The sequence below is a fragment of the Myxine glutinosa genome, chromosome 2 (assembly GCF_964187855.1).
Source record: "Myxine glutinosa chromosome 2, kmMyxGlut1.1, whole genome shotgun sequence".
NCBI classification, from domain to species: Eukaryota; Metazoa; Chordata; class Myxini; order Myxiniformes; family Myxinidae; genus Myxine; species Myxine glutinosa.
In genome coordinates this window covers 13,728,041-13,741,141 of record NC_136262.1, presented here as the reverse complement: position 1 = coordinate 13,741,141, position 13,101 = coordinate 13,728,041, and the positions used below count along the sequence as shown (strand labels likewise).

At 44.6% G+C, this 13,101-nt stretch overlaps 1 protein-coding gene across 2 annotated transcripts in view; it reads right to left on the bottom strand.

Annotated features, from left to right (window-relative positions):
- The window catches only part of ZNFX1 (zinc finger NFX1-type containing 1), a 173,630-nt gene that overhangs the window by 87,559 nt on the left and 72,970 nt on the right, over window positions 1–13,101 (bottom strand). For both annotated transcript variants that reach the window (XM_068108680.2, XM_068108679.2), the window contains exons 4-6: window positions 7,962–8,090; window positions 2,014–2,162; window positions 329–469 (exon numbers count right to left, since the gene is read on the bottom strand). In XM_068108680.2, coding sequence (XP_067964781.1) covers window positions 329–469; window positions 2,014–2,162; window positions 7,962–8,090 — 419 coding nt within the window. The remainder of the gene's footprint in view (window positions 1–328; window positions 470–2,013; window positions 2,163–7,961; window positions 8,091–13,101) is intronic.

Below are 13,101 nucleotides of genomic sequence, written 5' to 3'. Positions count from 1 at the left end.
AACATCGCTTCAAAAAGGGGACCAAAAAACAACAACAACCACGGTTCCCGAAAAAGGCCAACCCCCGCTTTGCGGGGAAAAATGGCCTCTAAAGGTGTTTTTTTTTTTTTTTTTAATGAGATGTAGAAACAGAATTGTTAATCACAAAAAGTTCCAAATTCTGAGTGTTTCCTCTCCCAGCAAAATATTGGAGCGTGGGTTAAATGTTAAATCTCTGTTGAATTATTTCTTTTTCTCTACAGTTTAGCAAATATAACATGAAAACAATGAGTAACAGTTAAGCATATCCAGAGATAATGGTGAATCTGACTTGACCATTACAACTTGCATTTCTCTGGAATTGCGCGAGATGCACGTTCGTTATGCAATTCTCCAGCACAGTCTCCTTAAGCACAGCGAGCTTGGCCGCTTCCAACTTGATTGCTCCAGCCTCGATCTTGCTCCGGCAGATCTTCAGGTTTTGAGAGACCTAGGGAATTTGACGGACGTGAGGACAAGTTTTTAAATCGTACCTGAGCTCAAATCTGACCTGAATTTTAGTACGTAAAAGACAATATTTACTGGATGATGTTTGAAGTTATTTCATGCAATTTCTCCTTTCCAGTATTGCCAATTGGTAGCCATGATCAGGTTTCCTGCTCTAATGCTTGTGTTGGAAATGGCCAGAGTGAGTGTGGAACGGCGAATAAGTACAACTCTCCGGTCAACATAAGCATCAAGCGTGTTTAATTTTACAGGTGAATGACTGCACAGTATGATGTCGGGATATCTGTGTTAAACTGGTGTACTGATTTTCAAAGATGGATGTGAATGCGTGCAGAATGAACCACAAGCTGATAAAACCGACTTCTTCGTTGAACCATTCAAACGCTTAAGCATTTGTTGAAGATCTCAATTCCATGGACCAAAAAATTAATGTTCATCATTTCAGCTCAGTAGTGAGGAGAGGTGTAGGTCGTGTTGAGACAATAATTCACGAGTAGTTCATTAGAGAAACAAACGAGAACGGCACTCGGTAGAGCGCGCATACCTCCGCCAGGATGAACAGTTTACGTTTTGTATCCCACTGATAGGCTGGATCTGGATTCGGACCTGAACTAAAAATCTAATCGGCTTGTTATTGTCGCCAAACCACTCACCCCCCAAGTTTTGTCATAAATCGTCCACTGCTTTATGAGATATCCTGCTATATATCGGTTTTAGCCCCATCGCCTCTGGAACAAATTCCCTCACTCTCTTCAATCCCACTCCACCCTCCAGGTCTTTAAAACAGCTGTTCACCACCATCTCTTATCTTCCCCCATCCAAAACCTTGATGTTTTCTACCCCTGCTAATTTCACCCCAAATCCACTTTTTTGAAATACCAACTTCTGTCCTGGAAGTCCTTGTGTTTCATACTTCTCCCACCCCCACCCCCCCCCCTTTCCCACGCCTCCTCCCCCCAAGCCCTCTCCCCCCCCCACTCATGTCCCTGCTCTCAAACGTTATGTTTGTGTGCTTCCCCTTCTCTCCCCATCTTGTCTTCCACTCCCTCTTTTTATATATTTTGTTAATCTGGTTGATTTGTTTGTGAAATAAATGTTAGCTCTTTCACGAGCCTCGATTCAGTATACAAAAAAAAAAAAAAAAATCTCCCAATGTTGAAGAATCACTTTAAAAATTCTACTAGCTGGATCCGGATTCTGATCTTCATTAAAATCTAATCATTTCATGCTCGTCACATACACTACCTCTCCACCAAAGTTCGTCTGAATCCGTCCATAACTTTTTGAGATATCTTATTCACAGACAGACAGACAGACAGACAGGGGTGAAAACATATCCTCCATCCACCTTCAGTGACGGAGGTAACAAAAGTTCAGGTGAAATTTGAGCCGATATTTTACCACGATCAATACTTATCGATTTGCATGAAAAACAGCAACGCATAATAAAAAGACAACAGATGATGTTCAACCAAATAAAGCAAATAAGGAGGAGGGATCACTTAAGTGTTTGTTCAGTTTCAATACCACAGCAAATGTAGCCCTCAGATGTCCTGGAATGTTCTTGCGCATATCCCAAGAGTTCCGCAGGTTCGTGAGAGAGAACTGCTTCATGGCTTCGCTGTTGCTGCGGCCACCGACTCGAACGATTCCTTCCGTGAGGAATTTCGATATCCCTGGACACACAATGCACAATGGTCTGTTAAACTCAACATATACACAGACTTGCCCCAGTAAATACGGAGCTAATGAGCCTCCAGGTAATGCCTTGTGGCAACGTCGTTGCCCCGGCTTTCCCTTTGGCCCTCCTTGAGGAAGGCTCCATAGAAACATCGAACAGCTGATAAATGGCAACTCTCTTGTGCAAAAGGTGTCAAGTGAGGTGAACAGGAAAATAAAAAGCGGAATAACTTTTCAAGGATTGAGAACTTGAAGCAAAAGGTCAAATCTTTTCATTTGGTGGATTGAACAACTGCCGGGTTAAACAAGAAATGGATCAACCATGTGTTATTTAATTAATGATGACAATCAGGTCTATTTATTATGTACACAAATATATAGGTGGAATTTGGTGCCACTTTTCCCCTCCTTCTCCCTTCCAGGGGAACGAGCCTTGTCTAATTTAGATCAACTAGGTAAGACATCTTGTCCGAGTGTTTTCCCCTTGTTGAATCCGGCGGGCAGCAGGTAGAAGAGAAAGTAATGGACGGCATAATTCCTATAATGACCCTTCTGCTCGCGTCTTGTTCAGGGGCTCTAGTTTGCCCTGCTAGCTGCATGTTCGAGTCCTGTCACCATCTGCGATTCATCCTGGGCCTTACCTCTCTTTCTATGCCCAGTTCTGGTGTGCATTGTTGATTGTTAAGTGTGTGGGCCCATAGAGTAGTTTGACTTTCTGCAGGGTGTCTCAATAAAATGTATGCATATTTTATAATATTTTCGAAAAATTAATTTTAAAAATCAGAGAAGGAGGCGATGTTGAGCATTAGTAATTCCAAACAGATGGCTTCAGGATGTGATGGAATGATTGCAGCTAAATCAGCTGATACCCATAAGGCAATGCAGAATGACAAGATAGTATAGTTTTCGATATATAAGGTCTGTATACATTTTATTGAGACACCCTCGTGATGTAGTGCCAAATTATGAGGTACAGGATCTCGGCAGAAATTTCTGCAATGACGTCATCGCCAGATCTACTGTTACAAGAAGTTTAAACATGACACTATACCATTTGAGTTCCCAAAACGAGTGATAAATGGAATATGCACATTTTACCATGACAACCACAAGCTTAACAGTCAACAGAGCAGGTAACATGATGTTAACACTTGATCTCACAATTCAGAATTCCATTACAAAAGTCACATCAGTTAGTCTCTACTCTCTAACCAACTATGTATTCAAATAAAGAGAAGTTTTTTTTATTTAGTACCATGTAGTAAGGGCTGGCAGGATGGCAGAGAAGTACGCACACTCACCCTCTAAGCTGACTAGCCTGGGTTAGAATCCCGACCCAGCTATAAACTGCCATACTGGTGTTTCACAGGTGTGTGCCCTCTGTTGATTCATCAGTCCCTCTGATGGACGCGTTAAACGGGTCATCCCATCTGTCGGTATTATATATTTAATTGTTTTTCACATTAGTTGGTGTCTTTCTTGGAAATGACGAAAGACGATAAAGCTTTAGGGGTAGAAAAACATCTGAGAGTATTGAAGGAGATGGCAGAGAAGGTAACATGACGTTAACATATATAACATCATGCTTGTCTGCTCTGCCAACATGAGTCCATGTCATTGATGTATTACAGGCCTACCTTTAATAATACAACGTGACAGCCATTCGGATTCTTCACAAGAACAGACACATCACTGATCCACTCAGACTTCAAATAGTCATAGGCATCCCGAGTTTTCCGTGCCACACGTCTGTATTCGGCAATTCATACGGGTCTGTGTTGCCGATAACCTGTTTTGTTATACTATCGCTCCCTAGGCAAAGTGTCCAACATATTGACATATCCACACTTTGGAGCAAGCTTCGAGTTGATTTGCCGACGCAGCCTGGTCTATCAAGGCTCCCTCCCCCCGTCGGTACATTGTGAATATAAGTTCTTTCCTTCGCTGTATTTGCTTGTTTCTTTTATTTTATTTTCTGCCCCCTACCTCCCACGAACATCTTACCCTTTGTCAGACGTTTTAAATACAAAAAAAAAAACTTTATTAATTCTTTCTCTCCTCGCTGACACGTGCTTGGCCATTCTCTGACTGGCATAGTCATCAAGCAGCCATCAATCATTTGGACTGGTCTCCCATCTCTACGGCCTCTGACATTAACTCTTCCTGGGAATTCTACCAAAGCAAACTGCTCTCTCTCATGCACAGATTTATCCCATCTCGTCTTCAGTTGTCATACCCTTCCTCCAGTCCATGGTACACTGAATATTGTGGTGAGGCAGTTGCCCTGAAACAACTTTCCTTTGCCTCTTGGAAAGCTAATCCAACTGAAGGCAATCTCAGTTCCTTCCACCAAGCTCGGAACAAGTGTGTGTCTACCCTAAGGAATGCCAGGAAACTATATCTCTCGACTCTCAAGAATGAACTCTCAAACCAGTCTCCTTCCTGCAAATCCTGGTGGCGTCTGGTCAAACCTGTTTCTGGTGTTTGTTCCCCCTCCATCCCCTCCGTTACCTCAAATGGATACACAGTTGACACCGCACGTGACAAAGTCGAATGCCTCAACTCTGTGTTTGCCTCAAATAGTTGTGTCCCAAACCCATCTCTCTCTGTACCCACCTTACCCAGTCGAACCCAGCTGCTCCTGGACTCGGTGTCCTTCTCTCCTGACAAGGTGGAGAAGTTTCTGTCAAACCTCGACTCTGATTCTGCAACTGGACCAAACGGCATCAGCGCACGGGTCCCAAAATCCTGTTCTGCAGCTCTATCTCACCCCCTCTCTGTTCTCTTCACCCTCTCTTTTGCTCAAGGTGATCTGCCATCTGCTTGGAAATCAGCCAACATTACCGCTTTACACAAAAAATGTGCAAAAACAGATCCTTGCAACTACTGACCAATCAACCTGCTCCCAATTATCAGCAAAGTCATGGAATCCATCATTGCTTCGGATATCAAATCCTTCCTCTTCTCCAATGGCTTGATATCTGATCATCAATTTGGTTTCATACCAGGTCACGCTACTCTGGACATGCTGCTTCTGCTATCTCAACAATGGATGGAGGTCCTCAATGCCAAACAGGACATCAGAGCTGTCTACCTTGACATATCACGTGCCTTCGATACGGTCTGGCACACAGCTCTGCTCACCAAACTCTCCTCCTATGGTATCCATGGAAATCTCCACGCATGGCTTGCGGACTTCCTCTCTGGTCGTAATCAACGTGTGGCCCTGAATGGATTTCTCTCATCTCCCCCTTCCTGCTCAGGCAGGAGTTCCCCAAGGTAGTGTTCTGGGCCCTGTGCTTTTTCTGGTCTTCATCAATGATCTCTCAGACTCTCTGGAAAATCTTCTCTATCTCTTTGCTGATGACTCCACTCTGCCACTCCATTCCTCATCCCTCAGATCGGCAGTCTGCAGCCTCCTCACTCTCTGCAGACCTGGACAAAATCAGAATGGCCAATTAAGTGGAACATCTATCTATAATTCCAGTAATCTCTGTCTGTCTGTCTGTACGTTTGTTTGTTTGTCTGTGACCGCTGTTTCTCGACAACTACCGGTCCGATATACTTGAAACTTGCCAGGTATATTGCTGGGGACCCGAGGATGTGCCTTTTCAAGGTTTCATATTAATCGGACAATTACTTACCGAGCTATGTCCAAAAAACGATTCAACCAATCAGAGAGCAGCGAACGATCGCGTGTGCCGAACGTGGCGGGCACACTCTGCCTCGGATGGCACATTTGAGAGCGTATTCATTTATTTCACGTTTGCAAACTATGTTGGCGTTAAACTATGTTTTACAACTAATAAAAACGAATTTGCGATTCATTCGCTTTCCTGCGCGTTTGTGTACGCGATGGCGATTTCTTTACCAAACTCCGGAAGCCGTTCGCTTTGGACCGAACCATTTCATGTAAATAGAGGGGGGGGATTGTCACCACTCGCAAGCCGTTCGCTTTGGACCAAACCATTTCATGTAAATAGAGGGGGGGGATATAATTTTAGATATATATATAGTACGGGCATGCCCTAGTGTCTTTCAATCCTGACAGATCTCACACTCTTACTATGTCTCTCCGAAAAGACCAACTGGACAACCCTCCCATCTACTTTCTCAAAAATCCTCTCCAAGAAGTTCTGTCACTGAAGCTTTTGGGTCTCACTATCTGCCATGATCTTTCCTGGGAAAACCACATTTCCAAGCTGGCCTCCAAAGCAAGTCGCTGACTGGGCATCCTCCGTCGTGCGAAGTCCTTTCTTGGCACACCTGAGCTCCTCACCACGATACAAGGCTTTCATCCGCAGCTCAATAGAATACTGCTCTCACCTCTGGGCTGGTGCTCCTGCCTCACACGTGGCTCGGCTTCACGCTGTTGAAACCAAAGCTTTCAGAATCATTGGAATCTCCCGCGATGAAGCTGATTGTGAGGGCCTTTCACTCACTCACCGCAGGCAGGTAGGTGCACTTTCTGTCTTCTACTCCTATCCGGCCTAGCTCTCCCAGCTCTATCTGTGCTCTGTCCCCCAAATATACCTACAGGTCACACAAGATCTGCCTGCAACCCTCTGCTGGTTAAAATGCCAAAATCAAGACTCCCTATTCACCTTCACTCTTTCATTCCTTTTTTCTCCCGCCTCTGGAACAAACTCCCTCACTCTCTTCAATCCCACTCCACCCTCCAGGTCTTTAAAACAGCTGTTCACCACCATTTCTTACCTTCCCCCATGCAAAACCTTGATCTTTTCTACCCCCGTTAATTCACCCCAGATCCACTTTTTTGAAATACCAACTTCTTTCCTGGAAGTCCTAGCAGTGTCCATGTGTTTTATAGCTCTCCCACCCCCCCCCCCTTCCCATGCCGCCTCCCCCCCAAGCCCTCTACCTCCCACAGATCTCCCGATGCCCCTGTTCTCTACTGTTGTACTTGTGTGCTTCCCTCTCTCTCCCCATCCTGTCTTCCGCTCCCTTTATTGTATGTTTTTTTGCATCCGTTTGTGGGGTTTTTTTTGGGGGGGGGGGGGGGGGGGGGGGGGATTGATGTTAGCTGTTGCACGAGCCTCGATCTTGTATACAAAAAAAAAAAAAAATTAATAAAGAAATAAATAGCTCAACCAATAGTGAACGTGGGTGTTTTTTTTGTAACTGTTGCAGAGCTAAGCTCTGCCTCGGATGGATTGAGGTGCCGGAGCTCCACCCCAGTGCGCTCTAGCAGAACTACACCCCTGGAAACCCTGTAGTTCTTGTATAGTTTGCATCTGTCTGGGAAACCATGTCTTGTGTTCGTAATAATTCATTAGAAACAACTAGAGCGAAGTCGACGGCGTGCCATCGCAAATCCCCAACCCACGCTTCCCACCTAATGTTGAAAGATGGCAAATATTTCTGCCAGGAATGACATCATATCAAATTTTGAGTTAAATGGTCTTCCTGTTTTGACCCTGGAGCAAGAATTGGGGGTCAAATCAAAAAATCGTTACATATTTCATGCGTCCCACAATATTTATTGCATATAAAGTTTTTTTTAATGTTAATAAATGCACCTGTAATTGCGATTTTTGTGATTTAAACTTTTGACCCCGTCCCAGGGGGGAGGGAGGAAAGGAGGGGGGGGGGGAATGGTACTTCTCTCGCCATATCTTGCCATGTGGTGATCATAACTACTAAGTTTGGTGAATTTATGCACAACAATTTTGGGAAGAGGTAGCGTGACATACGGACAGACAGATAAAGCCGATTACAATAACTTCGCATTTAAAAAAAAAAAAGTGTGGGGATAATTATGTTATAATCTGTACCTTCCAAGAACTGGTCGAGTGCATGGTTGGTGTAGCAGACGACAAGAATTGGTGTTGGCTGGTTCTTTTGCCAAGCTGCTTCATTGTGCAACAGAACCTGAACAATTTTCAACCCAACATATGTTTTTCCTGGATGCACGTCATGGAAAATGCAGAATTATCAGCAGTTCTTGAGATATCAACGCACAGACGATCCGCAATGAGATGGACAACCATATTGCACACACAATCATCAAACCTGTTTGAAAATGTTAAAGACAGATTCAAATCCATTAACATCAAGGGATTGGACAAAAACAAAAAGCTGAATCGTCATGAAAATGTATTACATGTGGGATCAGGGCTTTAGGGAATTAGGAACAAGGAGCTTCAAGGAAGGAGGATTCGGCTCATCAAGCCTAACAAACAACAACAGGTATAATAATTGCCAACCTGAGGTTGTTTGTCCGTGATTCTTCCTTTTTAAATGTTGGACATAAAGCAAGGAAGTAGCACTTGCTAAAGTGTTTGCTACGACTCGGATGGGATTCGAACCACTCACCTCCCAAACTCGGGGTAGACGCTCCAACCATTACGCAATCGAGTCTGGTCATGTATCTTCCCAACAACTGTGTAAATTATAAAATAAATACATGTAAACGGAGCACACCACCGTCGTAAAGGAAGGTGTGCTCAGTTTCACATTGTTTTTCAATCCTGAGAAATCCCACACACTCACTCACTCTCTCCAAAAGGACTGTACCGCAAATCCTCTGAAGTACTTTCTCAACAAACCTCTCAAAGAGACTCAAACCGTTGGGTCTCACTCTCGCCATCATCTATCTTGGGCAAGCCACATTTCAAAGTTGGCCTCCAAAGCCAGAGGTCGACTGGGCATCCTCTGCCATACAAAGTCCTTCCTTGGCACACCGGAGCTCCTATCCACCTACAAGGATTTGATCTGCAGCTTGATGGTGCACTGCTTTCCTATCTGGGCTGGCTCCCCTGCCTCACATCTTGCTCAGCTTGACACCATGGAAACCAACGCCTTCAACATTATTGGAATCTCTCGCGATGAAGCCGAGTCTATGGGTCTATTACTACACCATCACAGACAGTTCGGTGGTCTCTATGTCTTCTTCCACCTCATTTCTGCTCTTGCGTCCTCTACCCTCTCTATGCTCTGTTGCCCTCCCCCCCCAGCCAGATATCTGCATATCTGCATATATATATATATATATATATATATATATATATATATATATATATATATATAGTTGTGGATATGAGGATTGTGTTTTTTTTGTTTTTTATTGCTTTATTCTGGACCCTCCTGCCTCCAGTCTGTGTATAAAGGTCAAAGGGCGTTCCCGTAGTTAATTCCATAAAACATACACGAAGGACACCATATATCCCTGCTCAGTAGTTATATCCTTATTATGTGTATTAGTGTAAGGCTGTGTCTTCCATTAATTTAAATACTCCATTGCACCAAGTGAAATAAGAGTAGATCCCCTTTCATTCACATTCCCCTTCCAACAATTGCCAACTGTTCCCTCCGCGACTCCATTTGCCACGAGGTCGGCTTGGAGAAGAAAGGGGAGGAGCTGCCGACTCATGGGCGTGCCCGCCCATCGTCATCAAGGGCGGAGCCAGAGGGCCGTGCCGACCAATCAGGGCCGAGGCGAGCTCACCGATGGGCGTGCCCGCCCATCGTCATCAAGGGCGGAGCCAGAGGGCCGTGCCGACCAATCAGGGCCGAGGCGAGCTCACCGATGGGCGTGTCCTGGACACCAGCGGCTTGATCGCCTGAGGCGCTATATAGAGCACGCGCGAAAGCAAGAGAGGAAGTTGTTGTTGGACTAAGCAAGAGAGGAAGAGTTGGACTGGGTTGGACTAAGAAAGAGAGAGGAGAGAAGGGGCGAAGCGAAGCAAAGAGAGAAAGAGTCCTGGAGTTTTGTGAGAGAGGGAGAGAGAACCCGTCACGCCAGACCCCCCACCAGCAGCGTTGGCTCCACCAAGCAGCTCCGACCCGTTACCCCGCGCAAACGACAGGATCGGTGGCATCGGCGGCCGTCGAGGTCCAGCCCGACGTCCCGTGCGGGATCGAGCTCCAGCCAGCTCCGTGCCTTCCTCCCCCTCCAGCCACCCACCTCCTTCCAGCCAATCCACTCTGCAATTCCCCGTGTGAGTCCGTCTTTGTTTGTTCTGTCCAGGGTATTAATTACCGTAAAATTCGGACTATTAGCCGCAACTTTTTCCCTCAACTTTGACCTCTGCGGCTAAAATAACGATGCGGCTTGTTTATGGAATTTTCATAAACTTGGAGTGAATGAATCCATGATCAGACGTTGGAGAAAGCAGAGGGGCGAACTTTCTCGCTGCAAAAAGTCAACAAAGGCTTTCAGAGGTAGGAAATGCCGATGGCCCGAACTGGAAGACGAACTTGAAGACTGGGTTAACACACAGAGAGTGGATGGTCGGGGTGTTTCTACTGTTCAGATTAGACTCAAAGCAAGATCGATCGCTGCAGAAAAGAAAATAGAAGAATTTCAGGGCGGGCAGTCATGGTGTTTCAGATTTATGAAACGCAAAGGTCTTTCTGTCAGAGCACGAACGACTCTCTGTCAACAACTCCCTCCTGACTTCGAAGAAAAAATCGCAAACTTTCGGAACTACACGCAGGAGAAAATAGCAGAGAACGTCATTGCTCCGCAGGACATAATTAATATGGATGAGGTCCCTCTGACCTTTGACCTACCTCTCAATCGGACTGTAAACAAAAAAGGCAACCGTGATTGAATTTGTGCTTTGCGCGCGTCTGACAAGTTTCTGTGGCTGTCGAGTTTCTCACTTTTTGTGGTTAATAAATGGTTGCGGCTTATAAACCAGTGCGGCTTGTGTGTGTTTAAATTCCACTTTTAAAAAAAAATTAGGGGATGCGGCTTATATAACGATGCGCTCAATAGTCCGAAATTTACGGTAAGACTGTTTAGATAAGCTAGCGATTTTCACTGTGTCTCTGATTTCTTCTGTAAATTATTTTATTATCCTTCCTTCTCCTTGGTTACTTTTGGTTGTAAATAGCAAATAAATTATATCCGTATTCCCTACTTCTGTCTTCTTCTTCTTCACATCCTTCGCTTTAGTCTTTTCCCCATTGAATATCTGTGGCGCGATTTTGGCCAACGTTCAGGAATCGGGTTAGTCGGGGTAACTGTTCGGGCGCGGCGGCCATCCGCTCGGCAAACAACATCCTAGCCGTGTCCGTAACAATATATATATATATATATATATATATATATATATATATATACAGACTTGGCATTTAATATGGAATATTTTTTTTTCCTTGACTTGGGTTTACTTTCTGAACTCGGTATATCAATCTGGTGAGTTTCTTTTACGCTTCGGTGATTTCTTTGTTAAAAGAACCATGTCACTGATTGTGTGTCGCAGCAAGAAGTCAATAACAGGATTATATCACAGGTGGCGTGATAAAATGTACGGACAGGTACATTTGACGATTGGCTTCACAATCGGGTATATAAGGGTTGTTGCGTTCTGTATTAGTGGAAAACAACTGCTGCACATCTACAAAAGTTATTGCCGCTTCCCCTGTAGATGGTCCGTCAACTCGACAATGCTGTTTGTCATTTAGTGGTGGCTTTACGAAATTCCGGCATGAAACAGCGTGCTATTGCTCGGCAGTATGGCATCACTCAAGGTCAGGTGTCAAAGATCCTGAAACGAAATGCTCAGAGGGGTGTCCCTACTCCAATACTGAGGTCAGGACGTCCCCGCAGAACCACAAGGAGGGATGATCGCCAGCTGCACCGGTTAGTCCGCAATGGCCGTACCAAGTCAGCTAATCGGCTTAGGGCTGAGTGGCAGCAACTGACAAATGTGCCTGTATCCAGAAGGCTAGTCAACCAACGGCTGGTTCAAGCAGGCTATCGTGCCAGGCGTCCCCTGAGAAAGCCACGTCTGACCAGACAGCACCGCCAGCGCCGATTGCAGTGGGCCAGAGAGCACCGACAATGGCAGCCAGGACACTGGAATCATGTGATCTTCAGTGACAAGTCTAGATTTCTGGTCTATAATATGGCCGCGTCCGAGTGCGCAGACAAGTGCATGAAGCCTACAACGAAGATTGTATAGTGCCAAGAGTCCAAGCTGGAGGTGGTGCGGTGACCGTTTGGGCTGCTTTTCATGCAGGGGGCAAAACTGACCTGGTTGTTCTGAATGGAAACCTGAACCAGTTCAAGCACAGGGCCATTCTGGAAGAAACATTGCTTCCATTTGTTCGTGCAGCCTTTCGAGGAAACTTTGTCTTCCAAGACGACAATGCACGGCCTCATCGTGGTCGCATGATCCAACACTTTCTTGCTGACCGTGGTGTGGAGCATATGGAGTGGCCTGCCATGTCCCCGGATATGAATCCGATAGAGAACTTGTGGGCAGAATTAACGCGTCAAATCGGCAACTTGGACCAGCAGCCTGCCTCTGTGCATGAATTGCAGCAGGCTATTGTAACTGCATGGCAAGCGATTCCTGCCCAAACCTTGGCAAATCTCATGAACAGCATGCCTCAACGTGTACATGCTCTCCTGAATCCTCGTGGGGGTTACACAAAGTACTGAACTGTAATTTTACTCTCCGTAATCCCAGTCGTAATTTAACTTTTGTTTTTGTTTAAAAAAAATTTGGGCTCGTGTGCAAAATAAAGAGATACTTCTGGAAAACGCACAGAAGTTTAACACAGTACTGTCCGTGAATTGAGTTCGATATCAGTTTACATCACTTTCAAGGATCAATTTATTTGCTTCGAAATGTCAAATGTGGTTTTTGTTTCTTTTGAAGGTCACATTAACAAAATCTGGAATAATTTCAACATAATTCCAATGAACTTTTGGTTCTAAGACATCTTGAAAAGTAAGTTCACCCCCACAAAAAAATATTCCATATTAAATGCCAAGTCTGTATATATATATAATTATATATATATATATATATATATATATATATATATATATATATATATATATATATATATATATATATATATATATATATATATATATATATATATATATAATCGGGAGATTAAATCAGACGCGGACGTAGCTTCAGGACGTCGATCATTAATTGTCGACAAGCT